This window comes from Cyprinus carpio, chromosome A18 (genome assembly GCF_018340385.1).
Source record: "Cyprinus carpio isolate SPL01 chromosome A18, ASM1834038v1, whole genome shotgun sequence".
Classification (NCBI taxonomy): Eukaryota; Metazoa; Chordata; class Actinopteri; order Cypriniformes; family Cyprinidae; genus Cyprinus; species Cyprinus carpio.
The window spans coordinates 8,039,407-8,052,456 of NC_056589.1; the positions used below are offsets into that span (position 1 = coordinate 8,039,407).

Here is a 13,050-nt window from a genome sequence, read left to right on the forward strand (position 1 = left end):
GCTATTCTTTTCATGTATTTATAATATATATAACTCATAATTATATAATATAATATATATATATATATATATATATATATATATATATATATATATATATATATATATATATATATATATATAAACTCATAATTTTAATGTAATTATGAGTTTTGCACACAGTTTGATAAATCAAATTACTATGCAATTTATGTTATCACTATATGCTAGTCTGTCATTTCAATGTAACATCTACTGAGTAATAGCAGTATACCAGTACACATAATATTTGTCATTAAAATCCACTGGTTTACCATTGTACAAAGCTTCTTAAACCCCACTTGTTCCCCTGTATGCAACAAAAAATGGCCCAGTGCTACCTATTGAGTTCATCCCTGCCAAAGGTAAAAACTATTTTACTTTATTAACAATCACATAATTCTATAACTTGAAACACATTAGCAATTATGCAGAGTAGACACATTTAGATTTTTTTTTTTCTCAGCTCCTGTCTTTAATTATTAATTTATTTAAACCTGTGACATTGCATTGTGGTTCAAGGGTTAACTCTCTGTTATTCAACATCCAGTCCCTCACTCCGAAGACATTCACTCAGAGTCTTTGTAACACTTCTTTGGTGCTTCTCACTAGCAAATTCACTTGACAACTCACTGGCTTTATCTAAGGGTAAGAGCTTTTTTAAATGGAAAGACTGCAAATATATAGATAGTTCTTTATTTATTTACTTATTTATTTTTTTCTCACATATCTGTTGATGTATTTTTAATGTATTTTATCTGTCATTGCATCTTCTTTTTGTTGGTTCCATTTACCCCCACATCTTCTTAACTTTTATAACTTTCACAACTTCATTCTTCCCTCCTATTTATGACAATTTATGTTGTATTTTAAGTAACTGTTTATGAAATATGTACATGCAATTCAAATATTGGAACATGTTATGTAATTTTAGTGACCACAGTATATAGGAAATGCTCTTGTTTAGGTACATTGTTTATATATATATATATATATATATATATATATATATATATATATATATATATATATATATATATATATATATATATATATATATATTTTTTTTTTAACTATATCATTTGAAACATTTATTTATAATAATAGTAAAAAACAACAACTGTAGAAGTAAAATTGTTAAAATAAAAAATAAAAAACAACTTTTGTTTTCTGCTATTTGCAGCAGATTTTACATTCCAAATCCCTAAATTTTTCTTAAACAGTGTAAAACTACAGAAGGTTAAATTCTGTTGAAGCCGAGAAACCAGCTTCACCAGACAGAACACAATAAGCTTGTTTGAGATTACAAACACCTCGTCTTGAATGTAGATGAGAGTAGGCGGCTGCAGCCAGAGAAAGAACCGGATAAGAGCTGTCAAGAGCTGACAATTCTCACTTCTCAAAGTGGATAGGCAATCTACATGAACAAATACAAATTATTATTTAAAATATCACATTCACATCATTTGTTGCTAATTAAGCAGATGCATCCAAAATGTATTAGAGTTGATATAGATAATAGAATAACATTACATACCTGAGCCTGTTCCAATACCCACACTTGTGGTCTTGGCCACTTGAGATGCACAAAATAATTGTGCAAGACTGTCCCAGGTCTGAAAAATATCAAAGCTCAGTGTCCTTGAGGCACATTAAATCCACACTCTAATCCACATCTCTAATGATATTGTTCAGAGTGTTGTTTGAGGCTAAGCCTATGTAAGTGAAATGAATTAAATATAACATATAATTTGGTGGTAAAACATAAAGTGTTACACATTGTATGTGCAGAGATGAGTACTGTATGTATATTTTATAAAACTTCTGCAACTGCTTTCTATCTCTTAATTAGAAGCACCTCAGTTAATTTTGTCTTCTGTTACATAGAAACGTCTGAATAGACATTGAGAAGTTTATTTTAAAAAGCAAAGTACTGAAAATCAAAATGTATAAATAAAGGTCTGTGAAAACCTAATTTGCATTTTTACAAATCTATGATGTAGTGTGTTCCATCATTTAATCAAAAGTTCCACACACTTGCAGTCTTCTTGCTCACTTGAACACTTGGGCCAAAGACAGGAAGTACTTCATGTAAGTGGACAAGTGGTCAATTGCAAAGTGTGGGCACTGAGACAGGCCCATTCTCAAAGAGATTGCTAATAGAGACACAAATGGCAGGATACACAAATGACCCACACACTCCCATCCCTACAACTGGTCATGCCCCAAACTAACCCCAACCCTAACCCTGGTTTAGGATGATCAAACAGAGCAATGTTTTGATAGCAGCACAGAGACACAGTATTTATACTTTTTAACAAAATTAACCTTCAAATGGTGTATATATAGTTGTCGCTATGCATTGAATAGTAATTTATAAGATGGGAGCAGAAATTCATATTTTAGCTTAAAAACAGTTTTTGCATTGTTTCTTGAAGGAATCTAATGGATCTAAGAGGGTACTTCAACAGGATCGGGTTTACTGGTCCATATGACAAACCTGACCTGGACACTTTACGCACCATCCATAAGCTGCATGTTATGACCATTCCATTTGAGAACCTCAGCATCCACTGCGGGGAGAAAAACACAACCGACCTGAACATCATCTATGATAAATTAGTCAAGAGCAATCGGGGAGGCTGGTGTTGTGAAAACAACCTCTTGTTTTCATGGGTCCTAAAGGAGATTGGTTACAAATACACCACACTAGGGTCCAAGGTGTTTAATAAGTTCCAAAATGATTTCTACCCCGTGGACTCTCATCTCATCAATATGGTGGAGATCGATGGGAAGCCTTACATTACGGATGTGAGCTATGGAGTGTCGTGCCAACTCTGGTATCCCTTAGAGATGATCTCGGGTAAAGATCAGCCGCAGCCTCCAGGTGTGTTCCGCCTACTAAACGATGGGATGACGTGGGTTCTGGAGAAGACTTCAAGAAAGCAAGTGGTCAAAGATAAGGCTAATGCTAATTCTAGCCTCATTGACAGGCGCCTGGTGAAGAAAATGTATTGCTTCCCATTAACACCCCGTAATAAAGAGCATTTTGTGGAGACCCTGGATTGCTTGCAGACCAGTCCCGATTCTCGGTTTGTGCTGAAGTCCATTTGCTCCCTTCAGACCCCCAACGGCTTCAGAGCTCTGATTGGCTGGACTTACAGCGAGATCACATACAACCCGGAGGAAGACTCTGATATAGTGGACATGAAAGAAATCCTTGATTGTGAAATAGAGGCTGTGCTGAAGGAAAAGTTTAATGTGGTGTTAGTCAATAAGTTCACACCGAAAAACAAAAAAGCTAATTATTGCATGTAATACAGTATTGTACTATGACCTGTAAGTATTGTAATGCATCTCAATTGACAATACTTTTCACCAGAGATCGAAAAACATAAATCGTTTTTATGCTTTTAATACTTTTTAATGCCCTAAAATAAAATTAAATAAAATAAACGGCTACTTCCGAATACCAATTAAAGGACAAAAATGCTTATGTGTGCCAAATGGTGTTGTTATGGAATCTACTAGCAGGGGCTGACAGGGGCATAGCAAAGCTTTTATCACCTGAGAAAAACACACATACATTCTTTTCTTTTTCTTTTTTTTGACAAAACTGGTCTAGCCAATAGAATAGTTTATGTGAAAGCCTAGCCCTGAATGCAGCAGTATTTCTGTGTCTTAATTTTTTTATGATTTCTGAAAAGATTATTTAACATAGATACAAAATATATGCACTTCTAAAGATTAATACATTTCATGAAAATTTGGAAGTTTAATTGTCATCTTTGTTGTTTTACTTCAAAAAGCAATTTTGAAACTATTGGGTCACCACTTGATGTCCAATATAAAATCTGGGTTTTGGTTAGAATCACTACTTTAAACTATAATATAATTAAACTTTTATCTCTTCTCTTACTATTAAAGTCTAAATGTTTGTCCAGAGTGCTGTTGAAATAGCATGCATATATCATTGTGAGTTAAAACTGGTTACTAACAACAGGTGAGGTTAATATTTAAATTTAGCAGCTTTGCCGCACTTTAGCAGAGTTTGCCGCACTTAAGTAGTTTACAGCTAACATAAAGTTTACTCCCAATATCACCATCTTAGTTTAAAAAGGGACCAATTAAAGGGTTAGTTCACCCAAAAATGAAAATTCGTCCATGTTCTACTCATCCTCAAAACACCCTAGGTAAGTGGTTCTAATTTAAGGTTTTGTTGACCCACTGCTCTGCACATTTTGTTTGTCTCCCTTATTTATCGCACCTGATTCAGATCATCAGCTCATTAGGAGAGAGATCCATGAACTGAACTGAGTGTGTCAGATTCAGAAACATTCAAAATGTGCAGAGCAGTGGGTCCCGAGGCCTGGAGTTGAGAACCACTACCCTAGGTGTATGTGACTTTCTTATTTCAGATGAATCTAATCGGAGTTATATTAAACATTTTCCTAGCTCTACCAATCCTTTCAATGGGGTAAGCGGGTGTTTGTTGTCAACGTGAAATAAAGTGCGCTCATCTGTAATAAAACGTCCCTCACATGGCTCTAGGGGGTGAATAAAGTAGCAAATCCACACATTTTTATAAGATAAATACCCAGATTTCAAACGTAATAAACACTTTTTTATGCACGCATATGTCTTCCGCCTGCACGAAAAAAGTATTTATTATGTTTGAAATATGGATATTTATATTACAAAAATGCATGGATTCGCTACAGGGGGCCTTTATTCACCTGCTGGAGCTGTGTGAGGGACGTTTTTTTACAAATGCGCGCACTTTATTTCACATTTTTTGAACTGTTGACAGCAAACACCCGCTTACCCCCAATGAAATGCTTGGAAGAGCAAGGACAGTTTTTAATATAACTCCGATTGGATTCGTCTGAAAGAAGAAAGTCACAAACACCGAGAATGCTACGAGGGTGAGTCAAACATGGACAAATTTTTATTTTTGGGTGAACTAACCCTTTAAAACATTTTTAAAGTATCTCCCTCAATTAATAAAAGAAGGAAACTGCATGTATAGTATAATAATTATACAGATGTTGGTTAAAATGGGTTTAGTCACTTCACAATATATTTGAATTGGTACATTTATTTTTATATCATGTTTCTTTTATTATGTCATGTCTCATTTTTAACATTCAAAATGTCTGAGGTTAAAATTTACAGGGTTAAAGGTAAAATGGCTATTATTATGGCAAATATTAATTAGGAAACACCACTGCATCATACCATGTTATTTTCAGTATAGTGAATGTTATTGTTTGAGTAATATAAATATATTCTGCAATAAGTATTGTTTTTCTGTAAAAAAAAAAGTCACTTAAGACAAATTCAGATACCAAAAAAAAAAAAAACATTAAATAAAAATAGTACATAGGAAAGCACAATTCAGTAGTCTGAATTGTCTGAGATTTTGATTAATTTCTGATTCTTTTGCAATAGTTACCATACCTGCTTACTAAAAGAGACATTTACATGTATTCATTTAGACCGTACTGTAAGTGCATATGTCCCATTCTTTACTACTTATGTAATGAACAACACACGGAACTTGGTACAATGATTAATAATGACATTAAGTTGTCTGACTCGAAAAGGTGAGGCTATTTAGTTTTCGGGCCAGATTCTACAAGTCATTATTAATTGTTGTACCAAGTTCAGTGTGCTGCTCATTACATAAGTTGTAAAGAATGGGACAAACATGTAAGAATAATCTATTTCATATGGAAAGTGTCACTCAGTTTTCCTTTTTCTGCTGCAGCACTTGACACACAGATATCTAACTGTAAAAAATATGGAGAAAGTGGTTATCAAAACAACTGCGAACAATGTAACTGCAACATCTACTGAGTAATAGGAGTACCAAGGCAGTTTATAGGATTCTGAACGAAGGTGAGCAGCACCTTTGTGTCTCATTACAAACTCAATCCAGAAGATGGCACTGTCCAATGGTTTAACTGGTGTGTCTCTGTGCAGATGAGAGAGCCTCTGCACACTCAGTCTGTAAGATGGCTCACTGATTACTTCTTGTATGGCCGCATGCAGTGTGTTTTTATTTAAAGTTGTGATGGTAACTATTTTGGCTCCTCCCCTGTCTTGCAATCTAACAAGATTGTCGTACTGATCAAAAAACAGTGGAATTCCAATCACTGGAATGCCATGGTACAAAGCTTCTTGAACCCCATTAGTTCCACCATGTGCAATAAAAACTTTGGTCTTTGGATGCCCTAGAAGATCATTCTGTGGCATCCAGTCAACCAGCAATGTGTTGTTGCCCAAAGTAGATGGTCTTTTTCCAGTGTATCTCCAAATCACCTTTTGAGGGAGCAGAGCAAAAGCAGCTGCTATTTCTGCTGTTATATCATCTGGTAAGACACTGATAAATGACCCTAAAGACATGATAACGACTCCATGCTCTCCAGAACTTTGCATGAAGACTTCCAGGTCATGTGGTAGGGCCTTTGCTGGTTTGCAGTGGAAACCACCAACGTAGATGATATTTGGCATTGTTGGACGTGGAAATTCAAAAACAAAATCAACCCTCATAAGCCATATGTCAGCCCCCTGGAGAAGTTCATAAAAACTTACAGGTGGATAGAAATATTTGTCACAAAGTGCTTGGTACTGTGCCAAATTAAAATAGCCATATTGAAAGTACATTAGGAAATAATAGAAAATATTTTGTACTCGTTGAAAAAAGTTCATTTTGTCTGTGTTTCCAGATTTTGTGATAGGGATGTAAGACAGCGGTGAGGGAGCGATCTCAAAGTGTCCCTCTCCAGTAGTGGTCCATCTCACATTATATACCATGGGTAACTTGAATTTATGAGCCAGGAAAATGCCTGTACCCCATACAGGATCAGTGAGGACCAGATCATATTGCTTTTCCTTCAGTGTCTTCATAATTTCCTCACTTTCAAACATGTTTGTTATAACCTGACATATCATTTCATGCATTTTATACGTGTTATAAAGTGTATCCAAATACAGCCAAACAGAGCCCAGCCAGTTGCTCTTTCCTCTTTCATAGTTGATTGCTTTGGAAAGCATGTCTTCTACAAATTCTTCATCCATTCCTTTGGTGTTAGGCATCGTTATAGAGCTGTAATAAGTTGAATTCTCCTTGATGAACCAGCTATTAGAGGGGCGTAATACATCAATGCTGTGTCCTTGACCATGTAAAGCCTTGATGATGATGTGCATGTTCATCCAGTGACTTCCCTCCAAAGGTACCACCAAGATTTTGCCACCATTACAGAGAGAAACAAAAAGGATTACGACTGGGATCCAGAGAGGGACAGAAACCATATTCTTAGAAAATGGTGTCATCTTGCCTGTGAATGATAAAATAATTTGGATTACATAAATATGGACAATATTATTTGGGTAGTTACTTATGTTAATAATGTCGTCTACACTGTGCACTACTGGCATAAAGTAAACCAATGAAATAGTAGCCCAGTTTATTTATGTCACCTAGTTAATATCTGCAACAGCATGGAAATAAAAAGTCTGAAAAAGGAGTTTTTCGATAAATTTCCTTCTTTTGTTTTGTGCAAGATTCCACCTTGTACACATGAAAGCAGAGCAGAGGTGTTTTTTTAATAAATAAACTGAACAGAAATAAATAACTTGTCTACATACAGTTATGAATCAACTGTAAAACAAATTAAACAATAGCCTACCAACAACTATCATGAGCGATCTAATTCATTAAGAAAGTAAGGGATATAAATAACTTAAGCTACATTAAACAACCTTATTATAATGAAAACAAACTTCAAAATATAATATTATGGAGAAAAATCAAATATATGTAACTATATTGCAGATATTAGCAATTTAAGCAGACATGCTAACGGCTCTAGCACAACTGTTAGATGTGACAAACTAACTAATAATTACATATCGAGAAATACTGCATTACAGGGTTAATGCCAGAAATAGTTGCAACAGCATAGAGAAGCATTACGTATTAAACAAAGAATCACGATAGGAACTTACTTCGTCAATAAACTTGCAGTTTAAGTCTGCGGGCACACCATGCGCAGTCACGCCATCTACGCTTAAAATATTTTTGCGCGACTACATGGCTTTGCTTGGTAGTGAAGAGCGCTTTTGAAACACGGCTTCATGAAGCTTTGAAGCCTTTGCGAATCATTTGTTTCGAAACAGTGGTTCGGAGCATAGACATATTAAATCTGGTGGAGTTTGCAAAGAAAACATTTCGATATATATTATATATATATATATATATATATATATATATATATATATATATATATATATATATATATATATATTCTGCCATCAGGCCAAAACATGCATTTTACAAACCCACTGCAAATGTTTTCTTGAAATTATAATACATTTGATGCAATTAAATAATAAAATGCCATTAAACAATAAGTGTCTATAATGTGTGATGTTAATTATTATTATTAATTAGCCTACATTTTGCAGAGCTTTTGTTTGTTTTACAGAGAGCTTGTCTAAACAGGCCAGTAAGAGGCTATTAACTACTAGGCTACTTATCCTTTTAATTACACAAATGTCTCATTAAAAATGTCTACAAATTGATAAAAGGGCTGACATATGGCTTATGAGGGTTGATTTTGTTTTTGAATTTTCACGTCCAACAATGCCAAATATCATCTACGTTGGTGGTTTCCAGTGCAAACCAGTAAAGGCCCTTCCACATGACCTGTAAGTCTTCATGCAAAGTTCTGGAGAGCATGGAGTCGTTATCATGTATTTAGGGTCATTTATCATTTAAAATAATGTTTTTCTATTTTAATATACTTTAAAATATCATTTATTTCTGTGATGCAAAGCTGAATTTTTAGCATCATTACTAAAGTCTTCAGTGTCACATGATCCTTAAGAAATCATTCTAATATGCTGTATTATTATCAATATTAGAAACATTTGTGCTGCTTTATTTATTTATTTATTATTTTTATTCTTTTTTTTGTAAGCTGTAATACTTTTGGGGGGTTCATTGATAAATGAAAAGTTAAAAAGAACAGCATTTATTCAAAATAGAGACATTTTCTAACAATATCAATCTTTACTACCACTGTTTTTATCAATTTAACAAATCCTTGCTTAATGAAAAACTAATTTCTTTCTAAATAAATAAATAAATAAATAAATAAAAAATAAATAAATACTGACCTCAAGCTTTTTAACGGTAGTATCTATTGTTTTATTCTAATTTAGAAATATGTTTGGAACATTTTATGTTTGTTAAATTCAAGTTTTTGTTTTTTAAAGGAACGACTAAGCTGCAGCGGCAGTGAGTTGAGCATTATGTTTGATCAATTTAGCATTCTCAAACCAACAGGACTTGCCTAAAATAAACAGACATAAAACACTTTATGCATTTCACAGTATTAATTTAAACACTGAACCTAGATAAATGACCACTATTAGGTGCATATCCAATCCTTTGTGCGGAGAGTGGAAGCTAAAGCATGCTTTGCGGGACATGGAGGCACCAGCGTGATCACTTGCATATTTTTTTTTTTTAATAACAGTGAAAACTCAAAAATACGACGTCATTTTTGCTCATAAAGGCAACAGTATACATCATTCGTAGGACTGGACAATATATCGAATGAATTTGACCATGTGCATCTCGTCAGTAAAGCCGGTCCATGATTAGTGGTAAATCCCCCATCAGCTGCTTTCAAATGGAGCTGCAGTTAATACACAGAGCCGTAGTTCACTGAGAAGCTACGCTATATCGAGTTCATTATTGAAGATGAATCGCCTTTGATAATGAACTCGATATAGCGTAGCTTGTCAGTAAACTACGGCTCTGTGTATTAACTGCAGGTGATGGGGATTTACCGCTATTCATGGAACCGGCTTTACTGACGAGATGTGCATGATCATATCGTTCGATATATTGTCCAGCCCTAATCATTTGTTTTTGTTAGGTTTATTGTTGTGTTTTTGTGAAATAATAATGTTAATTAAACCCTGTGCTTTTGTAAAATAAGGAAAACAAACAGGATGTCTTGAGCAGGAGCGCTTCACCAACATGATAAATATATCTATAGAATGCTTTAAATTACTATTTGAAAACTAAATAATTCAAATCGAAAACAAAAACTGTAATCTGTAAAGATGCATTTCTCTCTAAAGGCACGTCCAATGAGGAGATGGCCAGTCAGGTTCGGCAAATTAATTATTGCAACATTGACTCAGAAAACATTAGTTTATTAACAAATAATTAAAATATCCCCTCACAATTAAAAAAAATATATATTTTTTTTTAACTTTTTTTTTTTTTGTTTGTGTTTGCATTATATTCGGCAGCATCTTTGTGCCACGTTTAAAAATAACTAAATAAATAAGATTAACATAATAATATTTTAAGAAAAAAGTTATAATTATGATAATAAAATCATGTTATATTGTGTGAAGATAAAGGCTAGTTCAGCCAAAAATGAAAATTATGTCATTAATGACTCACCCTCATGTCGTTCCAAACCCGTAAGACCTCCGTTCATCTCAGAACACAGTTAAATATTTTAGATTTAGTCCGAGAGCTTTCTGTCCCTCCATTTTGAAAATGTATGTACGGTATACTGTCCACATCCAGAAAGGTAATAAAAACATCATCAAAGTAGTCCATGTGACATCAGAGGGTCCGTTAGAAATTATTGAAGTATCGAAAATACATTTTGCTCCAAAAATAACAAAAATTACGACTTTATTAAGCATTTTCTTCTCTTCCGATCTGTGGTGAGCACGTTCACAAACACTGCAGTGACGCCGTTGACGTTCGACGCTGTGACGTGTTTTCTTTGTTATTGGGCGGCACCAGAGAACACGTCAGCAGCGTCGTACATCAACAGTCACAGCAGTCGCGTTCACAACAGACCCGGAAGAGAAAAAAATGCTGAATAAATTCGTAATTTTTGTTATTTTTGGACCAAAAATGTATTTTCGATGCTTCAATAAATTCTAACGGACCCTCTGAGTCACACATGGACTACTTTGATGATGTTTTTATTACCTTTCTGGATGTGGACAGTATACCGTACATACATTTTCAATGGAGGGACAGAAAGCTCTTGGACTAAATCTAAAATATCTTTAAACTGTGTTCGAAGATGAACGGAGAGGTCTTACGGGTTTGGAACGACATGAGGGTGAGTCATTAATGACATAATTTTCATTTTTGGCTTAACCCTATAAAATCATGTTATATTGTGCGAAGTTAATGTGAAAATTCCACCTATAGGCCTACTTCAAAAAAAAAAAAAAAAAAGTCAGTTTAATAATTTGTTTGATCGATTCAAGAGACATTCGTTTGTATTAAATTGTTCAGATTTTTTTTCAACATGCATTCAGATATTCATGTTTATTTCATGCTGCAAATATAACAAAGGATTCATATGCAGCTTGAACTGAGGCGAATTATCTCACTACAAATTAAAGAGTGTGAAAAGACGTTTATTGTTTGTATTTTATCATAAAATTGACAGAAGGCTGAGACTTTGCAGTAACAGCACAAAGCTGCGATTATTGGGTGGCTTGCATGCTACAAATAATGACAACATTTAAACAACATTTCCAAGCATTAGCCTATATCCTAAATAAAACAGCTTATCACGATTCACTTAACTTCATGTACCTCCGAAAAATCAACAATAGGGCCTAAGTTAAGTTTAGCGAGTTGGAGCCCATAACGTTTGAGGGGTACCGTACAATTTTATTTTATTTTTGCATATGGGCCCAGAGCTGACTTACTATGCCACTGAAAAAGACTGATGTACCTGCGTTGTAACACAAATAAATGTAAGGTTTTACTTTAAATGCATGGCTCATTATTATTAATTGAAAAACAAACAAACAACACAAAACATAGGCTATACAATAAAACAGTACAATGACACATTCACCTATAGTAAACTTTTATAATATAAAAGATATATTATAATATACAAGATAAATAAGGATATGTTTTACCCGCGTTTAAACAAGTTGGGATTATGAAAATATATGTCGTAACATTTTCAGTTCCATTCATTTGTATTATCTCAAGTATACACCCACAAGGTGAGGGATTATTCATGATGTCCACTATATATATATATATATATATATATATTATATATATATATATATATATATATATATATATATGCTCCTGCAGCGCTGATATCTTTATTTTGGCATGTTACACTCTGACCAAATCATAAGCATCACCATAAAAAAGTGGTTATTCGAAATGAAGTGAGTAGCCAACAGCAAGACAGTTCAAAGTCCAACGTTTGTTTGTAACATGATCTATGGCACATATATTTTTTTAAAGTGCACACTTTTATTCATATATAAATTTGTTAGTCATATCAGTTCTACAGATAAGTAGTTGTATTTTTCAACAATATGACAACATGCACACTTGTTTATAAAACAAGACAACTAATTTGTAATTTAACTGTCTGTTATCAGTATGGACTGTGAACTTGAGAGAGAACAATGAGGAAATAACAGATCACTTGAGGGAATGCATGAATTTAAAATTAATTTAATCTGTTGAATTTTGTTAACACACGCACAGATAAAAGTCTCAGTAATAAGTCTGTACGATTAGATCATACACACCTTGGCAGAGAGGTACAGCATGCATACAGTCCGTTTCAACACCAGCCCAAGCCGTTAAAACAGAGAGATTCCGCAGCCGGAAATTGTCAGAGAGGTAATGTTTGAGTACAGTCCGTTTCAACACCAGCCCAAGCCGTTAAAACAGAAAAAATGCTGCCTCCGCAGGCAGCATATGGAAGAAGGGAGGAAACAAGGCACGTTTAAAAATATTGGCTATAATCAAAAAAAAATTTCTTCACATTTTGATTGCATTCCTAGCGAGAAATTAGTTTAGTAATGAAATTAAATGACTGTCTTTTTTCACATTTTAATGCATCAAATGAACTTTCATGAATCTAGTCAGTATAGTGTTATTTTTGTAAATATTCAATAGATTTTAATTGCAGACAGTTTTTGGTT

At 33.9% G+C, this 13,050-nt stretch overlaps 2 protein-coding genes across 2 annotated transcripts; one reads left to right on the forward strand and one right to left on the reverse strand.

The window, feature by feature from the left end:
- The first annotated feature begins 216 nt into the window (after positions 1–216).
- On the forward strand, positions 217–3,663 carry LOC109110276 (arylamine N-acetyltransferase, pineal gland isozyme NAT-3-like). Its single transcript, XM_042774948.1, has 2 exons — positions 217–666; positions 2,457–3,663. The coding sequence occupies exon 2, from the start codon at positions 2,464–2,466 to the stop codon at positions 3,334–3,336; it is 873 nt and encodes a 290-aa protein (XP_042630882.1). The 5' UTR covers positions 217–666; positions 2,457–2,463; the 3' UTR covers positions 3,337–3,663.
- Positions 3,664–4,750: 1,087 nt separating this feature from the next.
- LOC109110275 (UDP-glucuronosyltransferase 2A2-like) lies at positions 4,751–12,727 on the reverse strand. Its single transcript, XM_019123332.2, has 2 exons — positions 12,652–12,727; positions 4,751–7,361 (listed from the first exon to the last, which is right to left on the reverse strand). The coding sequence occupies exons 1-2, from the start codon at positions 12,674–12,676 to the stop codon at positions 5,761–5,763; spliced, it is 1,626 nt and encodes a 541-aa protein (XP_018978877.1). The 5' UTR covers positions 12,677–12,727; the 3' UTR covers positions 4,751–5,760.
- Positions 12,728–13,050: the final 323 nt, after the last annotated feature.

Coding starts and splice junctions, on each gene's coding strand:
- LOC109110276 (XM_042774948.1), top strand. CDS start 2,464: ATGGATCTAAGAGGGTACTTCAACAGGATCGGGTTTACTGGTCCATAT.
- LOC109110275 (XM_019123332.2), bottom strand. CDS start 12,676: ATGCATGCTGTACCTCTCTGCCAAG. Junction 7,362..12,651: donor TGCTGTACCTCTCTGCCAAG/GTGTGTATGATC, acceptor TATCATTCACAG/GCAAGATGACACCATTTTCT.